Source organism: Schistocerca americana, chromosome 2 (assembly GCF_021461395.2).
Source record: "Schistocerca americana isolate TAMUIC-IGC-003095 chromosome 2, iqSchAmer2.1, whole genome shotgun sequence".
NCBI lineage: Eukaryota > Metazoa > Arthropoda > Insecta > Orthoptera > Acrididae > Schistocerca > Schistocerca americana.
The window spans coordinates 262,847,138-262,869,556 of NC_060120.1; the positions used below are offsets into that span (position 1 = coordinate 262,847,138).

General features: G+C 43.0%; 1 protein-coding gene and 1 pseudogene across 3 annotated transcripts in view; one reads left to right on the forward strand and one right to left on the reverse strand.

The window, feature by feature from the left end:
- LOC124593756 (NAD kinase-like) overlaps positions 1-22,419 on the reverse strand; it is a 907,239-nt gene that overhangs the window by 495,668 nt on the left and 389,152 nt on the right. Inside the window, exon 1 of one of the 3 annotated variants that reach the window (XM_047132094.1) lies at positions 7,874-8,054. The exons of the other annotated variants lie outside the window; for them this stretch is intronic. Within the exon in view, the coding sequence (XP_046988050.1) occupies positions 7,874-7,980 (107 nt within the window). The 5' untranslated portion in view covers positions 7,981-8,054. Of the gene's footprint in view, positions 1-7,873; positions 8,055-22,419 lie in introns of those variants that run through there. 3 annotated transcript variants of the gene reach the window in all.
- On the forward strand, positions 14,269-14,386 carry LOC124597421 (annotated as a pseudogene).

The following is a 22,419-nucleotide window of genomic DNA, read 5'->3' on the forward strand; positions in this document are numbered from 1 at the left end:
TACTGAGTTCTTGGCGCTCTGTTGCATGTCTCCAGATGTGTTTCAGTCATTACAAGATGGTTACGGTGTTTCCGCAAAGCAATGCTTCCCTCTGGAGTTCTAAATGTCATGCATCAACTTCTCCATTTAGTTGACGCACGGGAAGTGGTCATTTGGGTTTCAAAAACAATACAATAATTTGCAGAAGGAACGTAAACAAGGCCATTGTTACACAAGGTAGATGAGTCAGCTAAAGCCATGAACCCATTCCATGTAATTCCAATGCATACAAGTGACACTTTTGATTTTTAAAATGCTGCTGAAACATAGCTGTCTGTGCAGACGTGTAAGACCTCCAAATGCATTTATGATCAAAGTGCCTCCTACTCATGAGTTTAAAATAACTATTAAAAATTCGCACTATGCAACACAAGAATGGAAAAAACAGCTTGTATTGAAAAGAAGGAAGAGATCAGTCTTGGTGCATGTCATACCGTATCTCATCTGAAAGAACGACCATGTTTATCAGCTTCAAAACAGAAAGACCTTCGACGATGTTGCCATTTCTTCCTCAACTGCTCGGGGAGTCTTACAGTAGGTTTTGCAACATCAGTTCCCAAGAATGGGGCTGCTTAAGAACCACAATTCAATACTAAGAAATTTTTTCTGGAATTTAATTTCGTTATTCTCATATGAAAATTTGAAAAATATAAGAAAGAGTTGACTACAGTTCTATTAGTTAAAACAAACAGAAAACAGTGCCTTAGTATTTATGGCACCTGAAACAAAAACTTTGTAATTGGCACTTAGAACCAGTCAATTCCGTGGTATGGCACCTCGAACGTTCTTAATTAAATATTTATGTTCTAAATTGTCTTTTTTTTCAGTGATAAGGAGAGCAGCGTAATCCTGTGGTATCAGCGTATCTTCTCGATTTGTTGGCTACAAGTAAGTTATGTGGAAAAAGACTTACAGTCTTCTTTGATTCTACATCTGCATCCACATCTACATCTACAAGATTACTCTGCTATTAACAGTTAGGTGCCTGGCAGATGGTTCATCGAACCATCTTCAAGCTACTTCTCCATCGTTCCACTCTTGAACAGCGCGCGGGAAAAACGAACACTTACATCTTTCTGCGTATGCTCTGATTTGATTTCTCTAATTTTATTACCGAGCGAGGTGGCGCACTGGTTAGCACATTGGCCTCGCATTCGGGAGGAGGACAGTTCAAACCCGTGTCCGGCCTTCCTGATTTAGGTTTTCCGTGATTTCCCTAAATCGCTTCAGGCAAATTCCGGGATGGTTCCTTCGAAAGGGCACGGCCGATTTCCTTCCCCAATCAGAGATTGTTCTCCGTCTCTAATGACCTCGTTGTCGACGAGGCGTCAAACACTAATCTCCCCTCCTCTCCTCTTATTTTATAATGATTATCGTTCTTCCCTATGCAGGTGGCCACCAACAAATATTTTCACACTCTGAGGAGAAAGTTGCTGATTGAAATTTCAGGAGAAGATCCTGCCGCAACGAAAAATGTCTGTTTTAATGACTGGAATCAGTTCATGTATCATATCCGTGGCCCTCTTTTCAATATTTCGCGATACTATAAAGCGAGCTGTCCTCCTTTGAACTTTTTCTATGACTTCCGTCAATCCTATCTGATCGGAAACCCACATCGCACAGCAATACTTGAGGAGAGGACGTACAGGAGTAGTGTAGGCAGTCTCTTTAGTAGACCTGTTGCATTTTCTCAGTGTCTGGCCAATAAATCTTAGATTTTCCTTTGCTTTACCTACAATATTATCTATTTGAAAAGTATTTAGTTAAATTTATAGCCTTTAGATTTTTGTGATTTATCGTGTAACCGAAATTCAGCAGTTTCCTTTTGGTACTCATGTGGATGACTCGACGTTTTTCATTATTTACAATCAATTGCCACTTTTCGCACCATATAAATATCGTTTTTCAATTTGTTTTGAGCATCTAATGACTTTATAAGACGGTAATGATAGCATCATCTGCAAACAATCTAAGAGAGTTAAGCAGATTGTCTTCTAACACGTTTATGTAAATGAGGAAGAACAGGGGACCTATAAAGCTTCCCTGGGGAACGCCAGACATTACTTCTGTTTTAAAAATGGTTCAAATAGCTCTAAGCACTATGGGACTTATCATCTGAGGTCATCAGTCACCTAGACTTAGAACTACTTAAACCTAACCAACCTAACGACATCACACACATCCATGCCCGAGGCAGGATTCGAGCAGCGTGGTTCTGGACTGACGCTCCTAGAGCAGCTCGGCCACAGGGGCAGACTGTACTTCTGTTTTACTCCATGACTTTCAGTCAGTTACTACCAACTGTGACCTTTCTGACAGGAAATCACAAATCCAGTCGCACAACTGAGACTATAGTGCATAGGCACGTAATTTGATTAGAAGTCGCTTTTGAGGTACGGTGTCAAAAGCCTTCCGAAAATCTAAAAATATGGAATCAATGTGACATCCTCAAGCAATAGCACTCATTAGTACGAGATAACAGAGCTAGTTGTTTCACAAGAACGATATTTTCTGAATCCGTGTTAGCTGTTTTTATCAATAAATCGTTTTCCTCGAGATAACTCATAAGGTTCGAACATAGTACATGTTCCAAAATCCTACTGCAAATGGACGTTAGCGGATTACACCAATTTCCAGTCTCGTGTATTGGTGTAACATGTGCAACTTTCATTAGGTACGGCTCTTTCTACGAGCGATCGGTTGTATATGATTGCTAAAATTGGAGCTATTGCATCAGCATACTCTGAGAGGAACCTGACTAGTATACAATCAGGAACGGTGTCCTTGCCTTTATCAGGTGATTTAAGCTCCTTTGCTGCACCGAGGATATCTACTTTTGAGTTGCTCATGTTGGCAGTTGTTCTTGGTTCGAATTCTGGATTATTGTCTTCGTCTCCTTTTGTGAAGGAATTTCGGAAAACTGTACACAGTGCCTCTACTTTAGCAGCACTGTCATCAGTAACATCAGCATTGTTATCGCGCAGTAAAGGTACTTATCATGTCTTTCCGCTGCTGTACTTCACATACGACCAGAATCTTTTTGGGTATCATGCCAGATTTTGAGACAAAGTTTAATTGTGGAAAGTATCAAAAGCACGTAGGGTTGAAGCTCGTGCTAATTTTCGAGCTTCTGTAAAACTTCTCCTCGGAAATGCAAGATCTGGCAACTCAGATCGTTTGGCAGTTGCACTCTTCAACTGATGTCAGTGCTCCATAACATTGAGTTGTTCAGTCCATGGAAGAGCGCTCTCATCTGCGCTCAGTCTGCTCTCATACTGCGTTCCAAACAACTTTCGGCTGCCGTGACAGCGTTATGCGCAAAACTCGACACTACTGCGTACACGCAACACTCAGTCTGCAGTGGGTCAAAGCTGACCACCAGCTGCGCAGCCTTCGCTGGGGCCACAGAGGACTGACGCAAGGAAACAAACTTTTTGAAGGGTAACTGTCTCTCAACTCTGACTGCCAACGGAACATAGTACAGGGTTATTACAAATGATTGAAGCGATTTCACACCTCTACAATAACTTTATTATTTGAGATATTTTCACAATGCTTTGCACACACATACAAAAACTCAAAAAGTTTTTTTAGGCATTCACAAATGTTCGATATGTGCCCCTTTAGTGATTCGGCAGACATCAAGCCGATAATCGAGTTCCTCCCACACTCGGCGCAGCATGTCCCCATCAATGAGTTCGAAAGCATCGTTGATACGAGCTCGCAGTTCTGGCACATTTCTTGGTAGAGGAGGTTTAAACACTGAATCTTTCACATAACCCCACAGAAAGAAATCGCATGGGGTTAAGTCGGGAGAGCGTGGAGGCCATGACATGAATTGCTGATCATGATCTCCACCACGACCGATCCATCGGTTTTCCAATCTCCTGTTTAAGAAATGCCGAACGTCATGATGGAAGTGTGGTGGAGCACCATCCTGTTGAAAGATGAAGTCGGCGCTGTCGGTCTCCAGTTGTGGCACGAGCCAATTTTCCAGCAAGTCCAGATACACGTGTCCTGTAACGTTTTTTTCGCAGAAGAAAAAGGGGCCGTAAACTTTAAACCGTGAGATTGCACAAAACTCGTTAACTTTTGGTGAATTGCGAATTTGCTGCACGAGTGCTTGAGGATTCTCTACCGCCCAGATTCGCACATTGTGTCTGTTCACATCACCATTAAGAAAAAATGTTGCTTCATCACTGAAAACAAGTTTCGCACTGAACGCATCCCCTTCCATGAGCTGTTGCAACCGCGCCGAAAATTCAAAGCGTTTGACTTTGTCATCGGGTGTCAGGGCTTGTAGCAATTGTAAACGGTAAGGCTTCTGCTTTAGCCTTTTCCGTAAGATTTTCCAAACCGTCGGCTGTGGTACGTTTAGCTCCCTGCTTGCTTTATTCGTCGACTTCCACGGGCTACGCGTGAAACTTGCCCGCACGCGTTCAACCGGGTTCTTCGCTCACTGCAGGCCGACCCGTTGATTTCCCCTTACAGAGGCACCCAGAAGCTTTAAACTGCGCATACCATCGCCGAATGGAGTTAGCAGTTGGTGGATCTTTGTTGAACTTCGTCCTGAAGTGTCGTTGCACTGTTATGACTGACTGATGTGAGTGCATTTCAAGCACGACATACGCTTTCCTCGGCTCCTGTCGCCATTTTGTCTCACGGCGCTCTGGCGGCAGAAACCTGAAGTGCGGCTTCAGCCGAACAAAACTTTATGAGTTTTTCTACGTATCTGTAGTGTGTCGTGACCATATGTCAATGAATGGAGCTACAGCGAATTTATGAAATCGCTTCAATCATTTGTAATAGCCCTGTATTATCGTGGCCACGAAGAATTTCTACATTTGGCCCCATCATAACGACTGCACACTGTCGACGGTACACAGGGGCATCGGAGCGTAGCACCGATAAACGGACGCTGTTTTTAGAAATACTTAACGTCGCCTGCCTTTTACTGCAAGTGTTTAAGAAACTGTTGAAGCGCTGGGTGCAGCTCTAGGAAAGACGGCGATGATAAAGCTCAGACAGAAACAAACGTGCAAACTGACCAAATAAGCACACAACCGAGCAGAGTGCAGAGCGCGGTACCGTAGAAGTGTTAAGTGTGTTACACTGGCTGCTTGGTTTAGGAACTGGATTAACATTAAGGGTGGACGGGGTTCAAATAAAAAACACAGCCTTCTAAATTTTGGTCTCCTGTGATTTCCCCTACACAACTAAATGCGAATTCTCTGATAATTGCTTTGGAAAGGGCACAGACGATCTCCCTCACCACCCTTCTCAAGTTTGAGTTTGTCCTCTGTCTCTTCTGACCTCGACATCGTCAGTTTTACTGTAGTCATAACAAAATTGAACCGTGGGGACGAAAGACAGCGGTGAATCTGTACAATCAGCAGCTAAATTTGTGAGGGAACTTTCGCCATCAGACAGAAAAAAGGTATTAGAATAAGACATGAAAAGGAAGTACTGCAAATTAACTTAGGCAAAGGAAACCTACTCAGCAAAAGAAGCTGAATTAAGGCATTACAATTGTACAGGTAAAATTCGTCACTGGATTGCAATGACACGTCATTTCACTTTCAAAAACATTTGATTATTCCTACCAAAGTTTCGAGCATTAGACATCTATGGCCTTTTGTAGCACTGCATCTCGTTCTGGAATCAAAATGGTGCCAACAGTTTTGTAAAATGAAAAGGGAGCAGGCCTGCTTCACAGTCTGTATCGTTGTAAACATCTAAATGAGCTCTGCATTTCGATGTTACATGAGCGTCTGTACAGGCAGTATGGCAACCAGATTCTCAGTACACAACCTGTAGAATTACTTCCCAATGAACGTAGGATATAAAAGACGATTATAGCACAATTTGTCGATTAAGTTACGAGAGATGGTCACTGGGTGAAGTAAGATATGAGGTAATCTCTCACTTGAACTCTTTGAACTTGCCAGTCTGAAAATAAATTTGGGGAAGAAACCAAAGATTACGCGAAGTTGGATTATAGGCTAATTGTATAGAAAATTAAATAACTAAAGGTTAAACTTGATAAAGGAGAAGGAGGAGTAGATTAGTGTCTAACGCTCCGTCGACAACGGCGTCATTAGATACGGAGCAAAAACTCGGATTAGGGAAGGTTGGGGAAGGAAAGCGGCCGTGCCCTTTCGAAGGAACGATTCCGTCATTTTCCTTAAGCGACTTAGGGATATTACGAGAAGCCTGAATCAGGATGGTCGGACGCGGGTTTGAACCGTCGTCCTCCAGAATGCGAGAACTTGACAAAAAATCGTCTTAGGAACAGTAACGTACCTCTATATATGCATATATGAATATCGTATGTTTGTTGGTAATTATGTTGAGGATCGGATAAAATACACATATCAGCAACAGCAACAAAGTACGGAGGTGGAGGGAAAAGGACAACAAAAAACTGGTGAGGAATATTTTTGTTTCCTGAATACAGACTTTTTTTTGAAATGGTTCAAATGGCGCTAAGCACTATGGGACTTAACATCTGAGGTCATCAGTCCCCTAGACTTAGAACTACTTAAATTTAACTAACCTGAGGACATCACACACATCCATGGCCGAGGCAGGATTCGAACCTGCGACCGTAGCAGCAGCGCGGATCCGGATTGAAGCGCCCAGAACCGCTCGGTCACAGTGGCCGGCAGACTTCTGTTTACCAAGAGTCAACATGCCGTACAAATAAAGTAAACAGACCGAAGCATTTTTGTCTTGCTGTTACAGGGTTTGTCATAGATGGCTCTTTACCAGCTACACTTTTTTGTGAATCAGGGCAGCTTTGGTCATTACTGCAAGCCTTAAAACTCAGCAACATTTCTCAGTCATTGCAGAGCATTTGCTGACTTCAACATTAGAGACAACTCAAACGCTATAATGCTGATCGAATTCCAGGCTAGAAAACTGCTTCTCATTAGAGTACTCATTCTTTTCACCCACGACACTTGAAAATCTCCCACTTGGGTCTGTTCTCTGACCCTCATCCACAGTCCATATCTTTTTATTTTTTAACTATGGGGCCAAACTGCTGAGGTCAACGGTCCCTAGGTTTACGCACTACTTAATCTAACTTTAACTTATGCTAAGGACCCATGCCCGAGGGAGGACTCGAACCTCCGACGGGGAGAGCCGCGCGAAACGTGACATGACTCCCAACACCGCACGGCTACCCCGCGCGGCTGGTCCATATCATTCTGAATCTTCAACTTTGACTAATTTGTCTTCCAGTTCTATGTACTGATCCGTGCGGAAGGAAGGAAGGAAGATATCACTACAGATGGAACATAGACTCGCAGTGGGGGAAGGACGGAAAGGGAAATCGGCCACGTCGTTTCGTAGAAAACACCACGGCATTCAACAAAAGCGATGTAGGAAAACCACAGAAATCCTAAATATGTGGCCGGAAACTGATTTGAACCGCCGTCATCCAGTGCCTTACCACAGCGTCACCTCGCTCGGTCGAGGTCATTAGAGACGACGCGTCAAGTCAGTAGGACAAGGATGGGAAACGACGTCAGCCGTGGCTTATTCAAAGAAACCATCCGCTTTCGCCAGAAGTGCTTTAACAGAGCACCGTGCTTGGGAAGAATCCGGTGGTGAGAGGAGGACTTGAACTTTACTTATTGCGGGTAGTCGACTGTACTAAGAACTGAGGTTTGGCTCTTCGAGACAGCCACGAAACACCGTGACACTTCCCGGGTGCAGCCGACTCAGCTACTCAGAGCGAGGCGTAAACACGGCCGCACTTACATAAGCAGCTGATCGCTGTATGACACACACACACATAAACACGACACTGGGAGCAGCCATCGCTCACCACATGGAGATGAGCGTCTGGACGTCCAGGCAGTCGAGGCTCTCCAGCGACAGCTTGCGCTCCAGCTGCTCCTCCAGCGACAGGCCGCTGTCCGGCGACGACGTCATGGTGCAGAGTGTGGTGTGGTGTAGAGTCGCAACCGCCGGCCGCCCCACGCTCACAGAGTTCGGCCGCAGGTGAAAGCCGGCCGCAGACTGACTGCGCCTGGCGGGCGGTCACACGGCCAGCGCCGGCCTCGCCCCCCACCACGGGGCAGGCGCCCGCCGCGCGGCCCCGCTCTGGGGCCGCCACCACCTGTTAGCGCTCCAGCTGGGCTGTCAGCGACACCCCAGTGTTTACGCAGCTGGCTAATCCGTGTACGTACTCTAACGCCGAGGCCAGCGACGTCACCACTGGGCCGTGTTAGTGATCGCAAAACACTGGGAGAGGAGAACACGTGGTGCGGTTGTTGTTGTTGTTGTTGTTGTTGTGGTGGTGGTGGTCTTCCGTACGAAGACTGGTTTGACGCAGCTCTCCAAGCTAATCTATCCTGTGTGAATCTCTTCATCTCCGAGTAACTATTGCAACCTACATCGTTCTGAATCTGCTTAGTGTGTTCATCTTGTAACACGCCCGGGAGTACGAATGTGTGTCGGGTACCTTAACTCTCTGAGGGGCAGGTAAACACCACTAAAATTTACCCTTGTGGGGCAAGAAAAATTATTTGCAAATTTCTTTTACTTGTAACACATTGGTTTTATTGTCTTGAGATGTTTTATACATCGAGTTTGTAAAAATTCACTTGTTTGTTGTTGTAGTCTTCAGTCCTGAGACTGGTCTGATGCAGCTCTCCATGTTACTCTATCCTGTGCAAGCTTTTTCATCTCCCAGTACTTACTGCAACCTACATCCCTCTGAATCTGCTTAGTGTATTCATCTCTTGGTCTCCCTCTACGTTTTTTTCCCTCCACGCTGCCCTCCAATGCTAAATTTGTGATCCCTTGATGCCTCAGAACATGTCCTATCAACCGGTCCCTTCTTCTTTTCAAGTTCTGCCACAAACTCCTCCCCAATTCTATTCAATACCTCCTCATTAGTTATGTGATCTACCCATCTACTCTTCAGCATTCTTCTGTAGCACCACATTTCGAAAGCTTCTATTCACTTCTTGTCCAAACTATTTATCGTCCACGTTTCACTTCCATACATGGCTACATTCCATACAAATACTTTCAGAAACGACTTCCTGACACTTAAATCTATACTCCATGTTAACAAATTTTTCTTCTTCAGAAACGCTTTCCTTGCCATTGCCAGTCTACATTTTATATCCTCTCTACTTCGACCATCATCAGTTATTTTACTCCCTAAATAGCAAAACTCCTTTACTACTTTAAGTGTCTCATTTCCTAATCTAATTCCCGCAGCATCACCCGACTTAATTCGACTACATTCCATTATCCTCGTTTTGCTTTTGTTGATATTCATCTTGTATCCTCCTTTCAAGACACCGTCCATTGCGTTCAACTGCTCTTTCGAGTCCTTTGCTGTCTCTGACAGAATTAAAATGTCATCGGCGAACCTCAACATTTTTATTTCTTCTCCATGGACTTTAATACCTACTCCGAATTTTTCTTTTGTTTCCTCTACTGCTTGCTCAATATACAGATTGAATAACATCGGGGACAGGCTACAATCCTGTCGCACTCCCTTCCCAACCGCTGCTTTCCTTTCATGCCCCTCGACTCTTATAACTGCCATCTGGTTTCTGTACAAATTGTAAATAGCCTTCCGCTCCCTGTATTTTACCCCTGCCACCTTTAGAATTTGAAAGAGAGTATTCCAGTCAACACTGTCAAAAGCTTTCTCTACGTCTACAAATGCTAGAAATGTAGGTTTGCCTTTCCTTAATCTTTCTTCTAAGATAAGTCGTAGGGTCAATATTGCCTCACGTGTTCCAACATTTCTGCGGAATCCAAACTGATCTTCGCCGAGGTCGGCTCCTACCAGTTTTTCCATTCGTTTGTAAAGAATTCGCGTTGTATTTTGCAGCTGTGACTTATTAAACTGATAGTTCGGTAATTTTCACATCTGTCAACACCTGCATTCTTTGGGATTGGAATTATTATATTCTTCTTGAAGTCTGAGGGTATTTCGTCTGTCTCATACATCTTGCTCGCCAGATGGTAGAGTTTTGTCAGGACTCGCTCTCCCAAGGCCGTCAGTAGTACTGATGGAATGTTGTCTACTCCCGGGGCCTTGTTTCGACTCAGGTCTTTCAGTGCTCTGTCAAACTCTTCACGCAGTATCGTATCTCCCATTTCATCTTCATCTACATCCTCTTCCATTTCCATAATATTGTCCTCAAGTACATCGCCCTTGTATAGACCCTCTATATACTCCTTCCACCATTCTGCTTTCCCTTCTTTGCTTAGAACTTGGTTTCCATCTGAGCTCTTGATATTCATACAAGTGGCTCTCTTTTCTCCAAAGGTCTCTTTAATTTTCCTGTGGGCAGTATCTATCTTACCCCTAGTGAGATAAGCCTCTACATCCTTACATTTGTCCTCTAGCCATCCCTGCTTAGCATTTTGCGCTTCCTGTCGATCTCATTTTTGAGACGTTTATATTCCCTTTTGCCTGCTTCATTTACTGCGTTTTTATATTTTCTCCTTTCATCAATTAAATTCAATATTTCTTCTGTTACCCAAGGATGTGGTCACTACAGGTAACCAGCACCCCATAACAGTATAGAAATTCGATATTTGGTGGTTGAACTTTGATTCAAGAGATACCAAAAAAATTAAAAACTAGTTATTTTAGTTCTTGCCTGCTCTCAGACACAAAGGTACTTTGCACACTGAACACATCCACACTGTTCGCACTGGATTTTTCTTTGAGCTGCAAACTGCGCATCTTCTAGTTGATGAGTGAATTGGTTGTTGTTTACTGCTTTCGTGGCTAATACTTTCGTCTACGTATGGATTGTGTGATTTGGTCTGGGTTGCTATACTACTTTGGGATACAGAAGCAAAATTAGCTGCCACTGAAACTATTTTTGGAGCCAACAAGATTTTCTACCCTCTCGATGGAAGTCTTTATTGGAGAACTGCTCCATTTCCATTTCTTTGTGCACAATGAACACGTTTGTCACACTGCAGTCTAAAAAGTGAAGAAACAATCTCATGCACCATTTCTTGCTTTTTCTGACAATAGCATAGTCTCACTTTAGTCGATCAATATTATCCACATAGTTCATACTGGAATTGTTGTCTTTCAATACAATTGGACAAGTGATATTGGTTATTGTTCCATCTTTCATTTTTCGAGTTACTGTGGACACATCTATGGTGAATGACATGTTGAAATCAAGTTGACTGCCCTGTTATCTTTCCATCTATTGATTACTATGCCATCATTGCTTATTTTGTAATCGAATTCCCCTCTCTCCAGTTGCTTTTCCTCTTTTGAGTTTTGGTATGTTTTTGGTTCAAATGGCTCTGGGCACTATGGGACTTAACATCTATGGTCATCAGTCCCCTAGAACTTAGAACTACTTAAACCTAACCTAAGGACATCACACAACACCCAGTCATCACGAGGCAGAGAAAACCCTTACCCCGCCGGGAATCGAACCCGGGAACCCGGGCGTGGGAAGCGAGAACGCTACCGCACGACCACGAGCTGCGGACGGTATGTTTTTCCTTCTTGGATTTATTGTTCCTCAAGCGTACACGCCATTGGATTTTAGGTCCTTGAATAGATCATATGATGTAAAATAATTGTCCATGGAAATAATATGATTCTTTCCATGAGGACAACTGGTTAAATTTAGAACCACACGACTGCACACAAGACTATAACTTGGACAGCTTGTCGTGAATGTGGGGTCACTGCCATCACTGTCAACACTGCTGTCACTAGAAGATATTTCTTCAAATAAAATTCAGTAACATTCGTCCTCAGTTATTCCTTTTCGGCTAGACATATTCGATGGAGACGAAGAAAATATACTGGGTGGAGCAGAAGGGCGGTGGTTAGCAGCACTAACCACACAGAAATTTGTCTGTAAAACACGGAAAATTCTATTTCAATTTAAAGTTGCATTACGCGTAGACTTATATGTGTTCAACACATAAATATAAGCAATTACTTACAAAAAATAGTCGTATATAGAAGAGCTACAGAGAATACTGCACGCCGCTTCCAAGAACGGTGTTAACAATGAAGAAGTATCAACTATTGTCCTGAATACGTGGCAAAAATTCGCGCAGAAGACCTGCACTGCCATCTAGCGACATTTTAGGCAACAATTAGGTGGTTGGCAGAGAGACTACTGGCCCCTGAGCGGTAAAGGGAGAAAATACTATGTGATTAGCCACAGTGACCAACGCCCATTGAAACCGTCTACGTATGTGGTTAGTTACAGTTTTGCCTGCCCTTCAAAGAGTTAAACAGACTTCTCGTTTCGTGTCCGTGCGCCCTGTCCACACCTCGTACCCGATAATCCCGCGGCGGTCGTATTGTCCTGCTCGACACTACTGCTGGCTTGCCTGAAATTATGTATCGAAATATGCAAGCGGGTTTAGGGGAGCCACGCAACGTTAAAACACAATACTGTTCCATGTCCGGTATGAACATCTATATTCTGAGACGATATGGAAACCACAGGTTGCACTGTTTACACTCTAAATCGTAAATGTTTATCCCAATTAACAATCTTGATGATTAACAGTCCAAAAATATAATTCAGACGAGCGTACGCGTAACCGACACGACGCGGGTGATTGTTGACGATGTGGAAGCCGAATGATCGAACGGAAGTTATTAAGCTCGTCACACATATAGATATCTGGTAATAGTCCTCCTTGTCACTAGTAATGATATAACACTGTTCGTAAAGTTAATTTTTCAGTTCTCAGTTCTCACTTGTACGAGCGTGCGCCTAACCGTCGCGGCGCGGCTGATTCTTGATAATGCGGAAACGCGATGATCGAACGCATGTCCTCACGCAGGCTACAAGACACTGGCACTTGACTGCACTCTTTTATGGTAACTATTTTCTACTGATTCACATCAGTTCATTCTGGGAGACCGAACACGGGGCGGATACTGTGCGAACGCAACGAGAGGATACACAAATACGTTTTCGGCGGCACTGCTCATTTTTAATTACGTCTTGGCGCACTTTTCCTCTGTATTACTTCCATATTTAATCACTTTACTGTAATAGCGCTTGTAGCAACACTTTAATCTGCATACTAACAATGCTTCTACATGCAGAGCTACACACTACACAAAATAACAGTTTCGTGTCCCGTGCTGGACTCTCTGCAGACGCGGCTGCCCGCAAAGATACTCCACAACTAAGCCAGCGATATGACAATACGCTTAAAATTTCTTGGTCTCCATCTAATATTTTTACCCCCGACGGCCGGCCGGTGTGGCCGAGCGGTTCTAGGCGCTTAAAAAAATGGTTCAAATGGCTCTGAGCACTATGGGACTTAACATCTCAGGTCATCAGTCCCCTAGAACTTAGAACTACTTAAACCTAACTAACCTAAGGACATCACACACATCCATGCCCGAGGCAGGATTCGAACCTGCGACCGTAGCGGTCGCGCGGTTCCAAATTAAAGCGCCTAGAACCGCTCGGCCACCGCGGGCGGCTAACATCTATGGTCATCAGTCCTTTAGAACTTAGAACTACTTAAACCTAACTAACCTAAGGACAGCACACAACACCCAGTCATCAGGAGGCAGAGAAAATCCCTGACCCCGCCGGGAATTGAACCCGGGAACCCGGGCGCGGGAAGCGAGAATGCTACCGCACGACCACGAGCTGCGGTCCTAGGCGCTTCAGTCGAGAACCGCGCGACCGCTGCGGTCGCAGTTTCGAATCCTGCCTCGGGCATGGATGTGTGTGATGTCCTTAGGTTGGTTGGTTGGTAGTTTGGGGGAAGAGACCAAACAGCGAGGTCATCGGTCTCATCGGATTAGGAATGGATGGGGAAGGAAGTCGGCCGCGCCCTTTCAAAGGAACCATCCCAGCATTTGCCTGGAGCAAGTTAGGGAAATCACGGAAAACCTAAATCAGGATGGCCGGACGCGGGATTGAACCGTCGTCCTCCCGAATGCGAGTCCAGTGTGCTACCACTGCGCCACCTCGCTCGGTTGTCCTTAGGTTACTTAGGTTTAAGTAGTTCTAAGTTTTAGGGGACTGATGACCTCACATGTTGTCCCATTGTGCTCAGAGGCATTTGAACCATTTACCCCCGACGCTTCCCTCCAGTATTAAATTGGCGATCCCTTGATGTCTCAGAATGTGTCCTACCAACCGAGCCCTCTTTCTAGTCAGGTTATGCCACAAATTTCTCTTTTCCCCAATTCTATTCAGTAGTTCCTCATTAGTTAATGGCAACGGCCTTGCCACAGTGGATACACCGGTTCCCGTCAGATCACCGAAGTTAAGCGCTGTCGGGCGTGGCCGGTACCTGGATGGGTGACCATCCGGGCCGTCATGAGCTGTTGCCACTTTTCAGGGTGCACTCAGCCTCGTCATGCCAACTGAGGAGCTACTCGACCGAATAGTAGCGGCTCCGGTCAAAGAAAACCATCGTAACGACTGGGAGAGCGGTATGCTGACCACATGCCCCTCCTATCGGCATCCTCAGTTGGGGATGACACGGCGGTCGGATGCTCCCGATGGGCCACTTGTGGCCTGAAGACAGAGTGCGCATTAGTTACTCCTGAGCATTCTTCTGTAGCACAATATTCCAAACGCTTCTATTCTCTTCTTGTATACACTGTTTATCGTCCTCGTTTCACTTCCGTACATAGCAGTCTCCAGACAAATACTTTCAGAAAGGACTTCCTCACACTTAACTCTATTCTCTTCATTAGAAACGCTTTCCTTGTGATCGCCAGTCTACGTTTTATATCCTCTCTACTTCGACCCTCATCATTTATTACGCTTCCCAAATAGCAGAACTCATATAGTAGTTTAAGTGTCTCATTTCCTAATCTAATTCTTTCAGCATCACCTGATTTAATTCGACTACATTCCATTGTTCTCGTTTTGCTTTAGATGATGTTCACCTTATATCCTCCTTTCAAGACACTGTCCATTCCGTTCAACGGCTGTTCCAAGTCCCTTGCTGTCTCTGACAGAATTGCATTGTCATAGGCAAAAGTCAAAGTTTTAATTTCTTCTCCCTGGACTTTAACTCCTACTCCAAATTTTTCTTTTGTTTCCTTTTCTACTCACTCAATATACAGATTGAATAACATCGGGGATAAGCTACAACCCTGTCTCACACCCTTCTCAACAACTGTTTTATTTCGTGCCCCTTGACTCTTACAACTGCCATCTGATTTATGTACAAATTTGTAATTAGCCTTTCGCTCCCTTTATTTTACGCCTGCCACCCTCATAATTTGAACGAAAGTATTCCAGTCAACATTGTCAGAAGCTTTCTCTAAGTCTACAACTGCTGTAAACGTAGGCTTGCCTTTCCTTAACCTATGTCTATGGGAAGTCGTAGTGTCAGTATTGCCTCGCGTGTTCCTACATTTCTCCTGAATCGAAACTGATCTTTCCGGAGGTCGGCTCCGACCAGTTATTCCATTCTTCTGTAAATGATTCGTGTGAGAACAGAAGCATACATTTGTGTAGTAAATTATTACTTGTGTTGCCTACATGTGCACAACAGTAGCCTCTGCTTTCTACAGGTAAATGCTTTGGATAAACTTATTCTTCTTTTTAAAACTCCACCTAATTCAAAACACAATGCCCTTCTTCCTTTTTCATTTTTTATTCTTTATCCAAACGTGATTCGACTCCTATGTGTCATCTTTACTGGGTGTTTTACTTATGTAAATTATTGTACATAACGTTTGGTTGGTTTTCTATTCTACGCTTAAAATGCGCATTTTTATTCCGTTGTCATTGCTCACTTTTTCGGCATTAATTTTAAAGATGGGCTTGAACATATCGGCTTGCTTTTTATGCGTTTCTCAGCTTGGCAGCTTGCAATCTGCATCGCAGTTCTTTCTTTATTCTTCTATGCTTTTATCGGAGAGTAGCTGAGGCTGATTGTTCTGTAATTATGTTTTCAGTTGTATTGTTCATCTTCGGTGTGTTTCATTATGGTTTGTTTTTCACACTGCTTCATTCTCCCCTGGTGTCGAAAGTACATAACGCAAGATTTAGGAGAGATGTTATAGTAATGTCGCTCCTCAGTTTTGATTGGGTTGTTTCTGTCTAATTTTAAGTGTTTGGTGCGAGGTTTTGTGCTGAAAGAGCTGGCTGGGAGAGGGAGGTGGAGAGAGATAAAAGATGGAGAGGGGGAGGTGTGCAAAATATTCTTTCCTTGTATTACCGCTTTTTATAAAGGGAAGTTATCCTCTCTAGTAGTTTTTTGTAGAACTGTTGCTTTCTCTGAGAACCTCACTTGAATACGTGATGGTTTTCCACTACAAATTTTACTTAAACTAACACTTTAGGTTTCAATATGGACTGTTCGTTTCGATGTTTTCAATCAACGAGTTCAAATTTTTATGTTTGCAAAATCTAGTCATTTATTGAAAAGCACTGACTGTAAAACGCACGACATTTCCGAAACACAGCCAAATTTAGGTGTTTTTCTTCGAAGTTAAATAAAATTTTAATGAATGAAGCAGTGGAGATCTCTTACGTTGTTTCAAATAAAATGACCATCTTGTGCACCCGGGATACTCTTGAGCTATTTTTAGAGACATGATAGGTGGACAGATGAGCGCTACTAGGTGTAAAGGCAAATTAAAATCGTGACTGACACATGTATTACCAAATATGCGACAGTGCAAAACGGTATTGGCAGTGTGCGGAATGGTATAAACGAATATAATTGCGCAGGCTTCCGCGGCCAGAGTCGGTCGAGATAAAAGTTTTCTGGGTGTGGTACCGCGTCATAATATACAAAACTACTGCTGCTGCCAGAAAAAAAAACAAAAAGTTTCGGCCACGGTTGCAGAGGCCTTATTCTGGGTCTACTGGTGCGTTGTAGCTATGCAGTGTCACTTATATTTTGTTGTTACTGTTCACTGCGCATGCCATTACGTCATAATTTGAAGAGAGAGTTCGTTTCATTGGTCACTTAAAGGAGGAGAGGGAACTTTATTTTACTAGGTTGTTGCATGTGGAGGGAGAACGTAGCGTAACGTAACGTAACGTAAAGGGACACTGCATAGCTACAATGCACCAGTAGACCCAGAAGAAGGCCGCTGCAACCATGGTCGAAACTTTTTTTTTTCCCCCTCCAGCAGCAATAGTTTTAAATATTATGACGCGCTACTACACCCATAAAACTTTTATGTCGGTATAAACGAATTTACGAAAAAAATGGACAGGAATAAAAGAGGAAGAAATGGTTGCAAAGGGAAAAAAGAGACATGAAAGCTTTACATGACATCAAGCGTACGTTACAATTCATTTGAGCAGATGTATCTAATGGGACGAAAGTTGAACCAATCATTTTGATACAGTGATGTCGTGTTCCTTCCACTAAAATGCTTCACTGCATAGCCGACACTATGAAAATAGTTCCTGCTGGAATAGACAGGATCGGAAAGGTATTACGTAGTTTGCGATGCGAACTACTAAGGTTCATAATACAATTTCACGTGAAACAGGACTAAGCGATCGAGTATATTGTCAGGATGTACGCCATACTAAACAAATGAGTTTTGTGCATCGACACAATACTTTTTCAACTATCTGATGGTAAGTATTCCTCCACGAACGTACGTAGAGGCTAAATACATACGCGGATTTGACTGGGAATTCCATGCATCCCACGAATTTAACCTACGAAGTAAAGCTACACACAAGGCTTTAATGGGGAAACAAGAACGTCTTCAAGTCACAAAGACGGCGCAAGTTACTTGCAACTGCAACTTTGCTAGCAGATCTCAATATCGCAGTCTACGATCATCCATTAAATCCACACAATCCAGATGTAAATCCGGCCGGGAAAGTAGCTACGAGTATCAACACAAAGCTGAACAGAGGGAACAGACATACAGCCTTCTTGAGTATTGTACCACCATGTTCCTCATTATAATCATCATTACCTGAGATTCAAAGCCAGATAAAGGCATCTACTATTGTTTGCATCTGCTATTGTCTTCAGTTATGGGCATCAACGTCGTTCTTGTCATCTGTCAACCTTCCATTTGATCGTCTTCTCGAACTTCCCTTATATTTTGGAATCCGACAAAGTTCTTCGACAAACCATTCGCTTGGCTTACAAGCCGAGGAAACATCCCTTTCATTTTCATTTCACGTCTCTCCTAGCAGGCCTACTACATAACATGTTCATCTCAGTAGCCGAGTGGGGTTAAGTGTCAGACTACGGATGCAAAGGTCTTAGTCGGTCCTAGGATCTCTCTGTCACTTACCGCTTCTTTCACCTCTGGCAATGAGATGAAAAATGTCAAGCCGCGCCATGGTTGGAGCCATTGTTAACTGTACGGCCCCCTTCACCCCTCCCCGTATAACTAGTTGGATGTGTCAGTTGGAAGTTCCGAGGAAAGCTATCGGTTGGGGGCGGTGTATCAGTTGTGGAGGAGAATGTTTCGAAGGAGACCGTGCGCAATAAATATAAGGTAGGCATAGAAAAATCTTGGGGACAAAGTTCCGGAATTTTTGGAACAGACCTCGTATTTAGAAAAATAGAATATGTAAAAGAAATGTGGACTGATACTTTCACCACATTCAAGCGCTTAAGAATAACTATGCGGAACATTATTTATTGAACGACCATGGTATATTCTTCGATATGGGAACATGGATTGAATCAATTCCTTGCTTTTCAAGGCTATTATATTCTACAAAATTGCCGGCAATGGTGGGTGAAACTTTGACAATGCCAGCCACTCGTGCTGGCGAAACGTCAGTAAAATCATTAGATGACGTCGGCCGAAGAACCCGAGACAGAAGCCAAGACACACTCTATTATATTTTGTTGAAACTGAGTGAAAAGCTTTCTATTAATTCTTACACCGAAAGTGTTATAAAGTGCATACAGAAAGAGGTTGAATTTTAATCAAGCAAAGGAACAGGTGAGTTCTTAGCAGTGGCTGCAGCACAATGAATGAGCCACCCACAAGTAGCGAACTAAATTATACAAAGAAGCAACGAGTGTAAATTGTCTTTTTCCTTTGGACACTTGCAAAACTTCTCATTTTATTTACAGTCACACGCACATGTTAACATCCAACAACTTACAGACTACACACAATATTACAAAACATTTGAAACCTGCTGCAATGCTCCGACGTGACTAACTTTGCTTCTCTGAGACGTGAATGCTAACGCGACAGACATTCTGTAACAGTTTCATCTTCTTCCAAAGGCTAACAGAATGTTCACCCATACGTTCTTTCTCAATCTCACAGTCATTAATTTAGTCACGATACAATCCCCTTAGTTTCCGTTATAATCGCGATTGTCGTAAGTTTCAAAGGCGCTTGAATCCCAGTCCATCACATAGTTTAAATTTGCCAGGAAGTTTCAAAGCAGCGGCCGGCCGCGGTGGTCTAGCGGTTCTGGCGCTGCAGTCCGGAACCGCGAGACTGCTACGGTCGCAGGTTCGAATCCTGCCTCGGGCATGGGTGTGTGTGATGTCCTTAGGTTAGTTAGGTTTAAGTAGTTCTAAGTTCTAGGGGACTTATGACCTAAGATGTTGAGTCCCATAGTGCTCAGAGCCATTTGAACCATTCAAAGCAGCGTACCTTCATTCTGCTTACTGTGTTTGTTTTTTCGCATCTACATGATTTCTCTTTGAAATAACGTACCATCTTGTTTTAGTGTTTTGCATCCACTTTGATAACTGTGACATGGTCTTCAATTTATAACCTGTTGAGGGTGTCACAGTAGTGCATCCCGAGGAAACCTTCAGTGTCAAAATTCATGTACTCAAAACATTTCTTTTTTAGTTTCCAAGTATAAGGAGACCACGTTAGCAGGATCATTTATCAACAAATGTCATAAAAAGCCAAATTCATGGCTTCGTCTTCAGTATCTGAGTGCTAGTTCCGCGCAGTAACGGAAAACTTCTCAAAGCTACAAGTAATGCGCTGTTTTTCACTGCGAAATTTTCCTACTTCACGTGTAAAATTAACGCCGTTGCACTGACATTTTACTGCCTATGTTCTCGATAACACAGTGATTCGTACTCTGAATAAATCCGAAAAACAAACTACAGAGATGTTCGAATACTTTTTACGCTTTGTTACTCAATATTTTGACAGATTTTGTGGTTTTACTGGGTTGTTAACCTTTGATTTTATTCCTTACAATTCTAGACACAAGATAAGACGCTTTAGCAAGGAGATAATGCCTTTCTTATCGAGCTTTCTCGTGTAAGAAACACAATACCAGTAAAAGAAACAGCAATATTTCGATCTTGCAACACATGGAAAGAGAAAGTCTAACATGTCTGTACACACGATCACGTAAAGGGGCATCTTGAAACATTTTTTCATGAATTTTGCTATAACAATAAAACAATCGCCGCCAGTAAAAGGATTACAAATAATCGATGATAACTTTAACAGGTGCGTTCTCTCTTACAGTACTTCTACAACTTCAAAATCTCATTATTCGTGATTTATGAACGTATGTTAGAAAAAAAAAATTTACTTACTTTCATGTCTGGGAATTTTCAATAAATGGCTGACATCTGTGGGCAGTATATTTACTTTGATGCACGCTGGTATGAAAATCAGTACATCTTATTGACAACTTTGTCAGTTGTCAAGAATTGACCACGAACTTAGTTTTCCGACTCGTGTTGTAGTAGCTGCGTTATCTTTGTCTCCACTCACGTAGAAGAGTTTAGTCCAATTTTTCTTTTTAACCTAAACGCCACAAATCAGATATCGTGTCATATTGATGATAATGTTCACGTTACTGTTTATTCTTCAGTGATCCACGGTATCCCTTTCTTCATTTGCAGGTTACTAAGTATGTCGAGGTCAAAAGACAGCGGAACTGTACACAACGACTCATCGAGATTCCATCTGATCTCTATACAGGATAAATACAGGAATTCTCATGGACATATCCAGTTAGGGGGCAGTTGATGGAAGGTGCCATACACTGTAGAGGAAAAAATCTTCGCGAACCTAACTAGTAACTTGCCCCGCAAGAAAGATAGACTTAACAGTTTGAAAAAATGTGAAACATGCAATGGATTTTGATTAGTAGCACGTGTATCCATGGTCCCCTCCCCCACAGAAGAGAACCTGAGTATGTCCTTGGTCACGCTGATGATTAAGTCAAAACTCGTCATGTACCATGCACGGCTATAACGGGACGAGACGGTGGACGACAAGGCAGTCGTTCAGTTACCACTTGATAATGGTCGTGGAGTACTCGCTAGAAAGTTCGCGGATGTATAAACAAGGACATGACTGAAAGTCCGAGAAGATTTCATTAATCCATATCACCTTGTCATCGCGCATTCAAAAATTGTACAACAAATCTCATAACGCAAATACAATGCCTTAGAAACGAGCTCCTACGTGTATCCCTAATTTGCAAGGCGGTAAATGCACATATGTATAGCCGGCCGGTGTGGCCGAGCGGTTCTAGGCGCTTCAGTCTGGAACCGCGAGACTCCTACGGTCGCAGGTTCGAATCCTGCCTCGCACATGGATGTGTGTGATGTCCTTAAGTTAGTTAGGTTTAAGTAGTTCTTAGTTCTAGGGGACTTATGACCTCAGATGTTAAGTTCCATAGTACTCAGAGCCATCTGAACCACATACGAATACCACCTCGTACTTCCAAGCCTGTAAAATAAAACGTCGTAGCGTAGACTTAAGTAACCTTTTATCAAACTCAACTAGTAATAATACTCTCTTCAAAGAGTTAGCCAGCTTCAAAGAGTTAGCCTGTTTCAAATAGTTCGCTTGTGCACCAGAGTACAGAACTTCAGCTTAAACTTTAGCCACGTATCAAGAGTATGTTTCGGTATATTACATCTTCAACTGTGCTCGTAACCAGAAACAAATTATTTATTACTTACAAATGCAGCCACAAATAAAGTTACTGCTACGTGACTGAAAATAACAAGGATATCAAGGAGTTTCAGGAGGCCTCTAGAAGAGTACTCAGACAAAATTGTTACAGCAAGTTCCACGGTGGCCATGGCGGCTATTCTTGGCAAGACCGAGGCAGTTAAATAAATGAGGAACTCAATAATAATTGCAATTTGAGACATTACGGTCGAGTGTATACAGAATTCTAGAAGAATATATCCTGATTTTTGTTAAAACGTATAGTATATCTGCGAATTTTCCTAATTTGATTTGTATATTATATCAAAATGTTGTTTACAGTGTTATATCAACATATTCAGTTTTCAGAGAACGTCACAAGCTGAACGGATATTTCAGGTAATAAATTATGTAGATGTTATACGACCTACATTAATCAATAAACAATCTTTTATTTTATTATGTTTGCCTCCATAGCTGAGTGGTCAGCGTGCCGGCACGGTAGCTCAGCGTGTTCGGTCAGA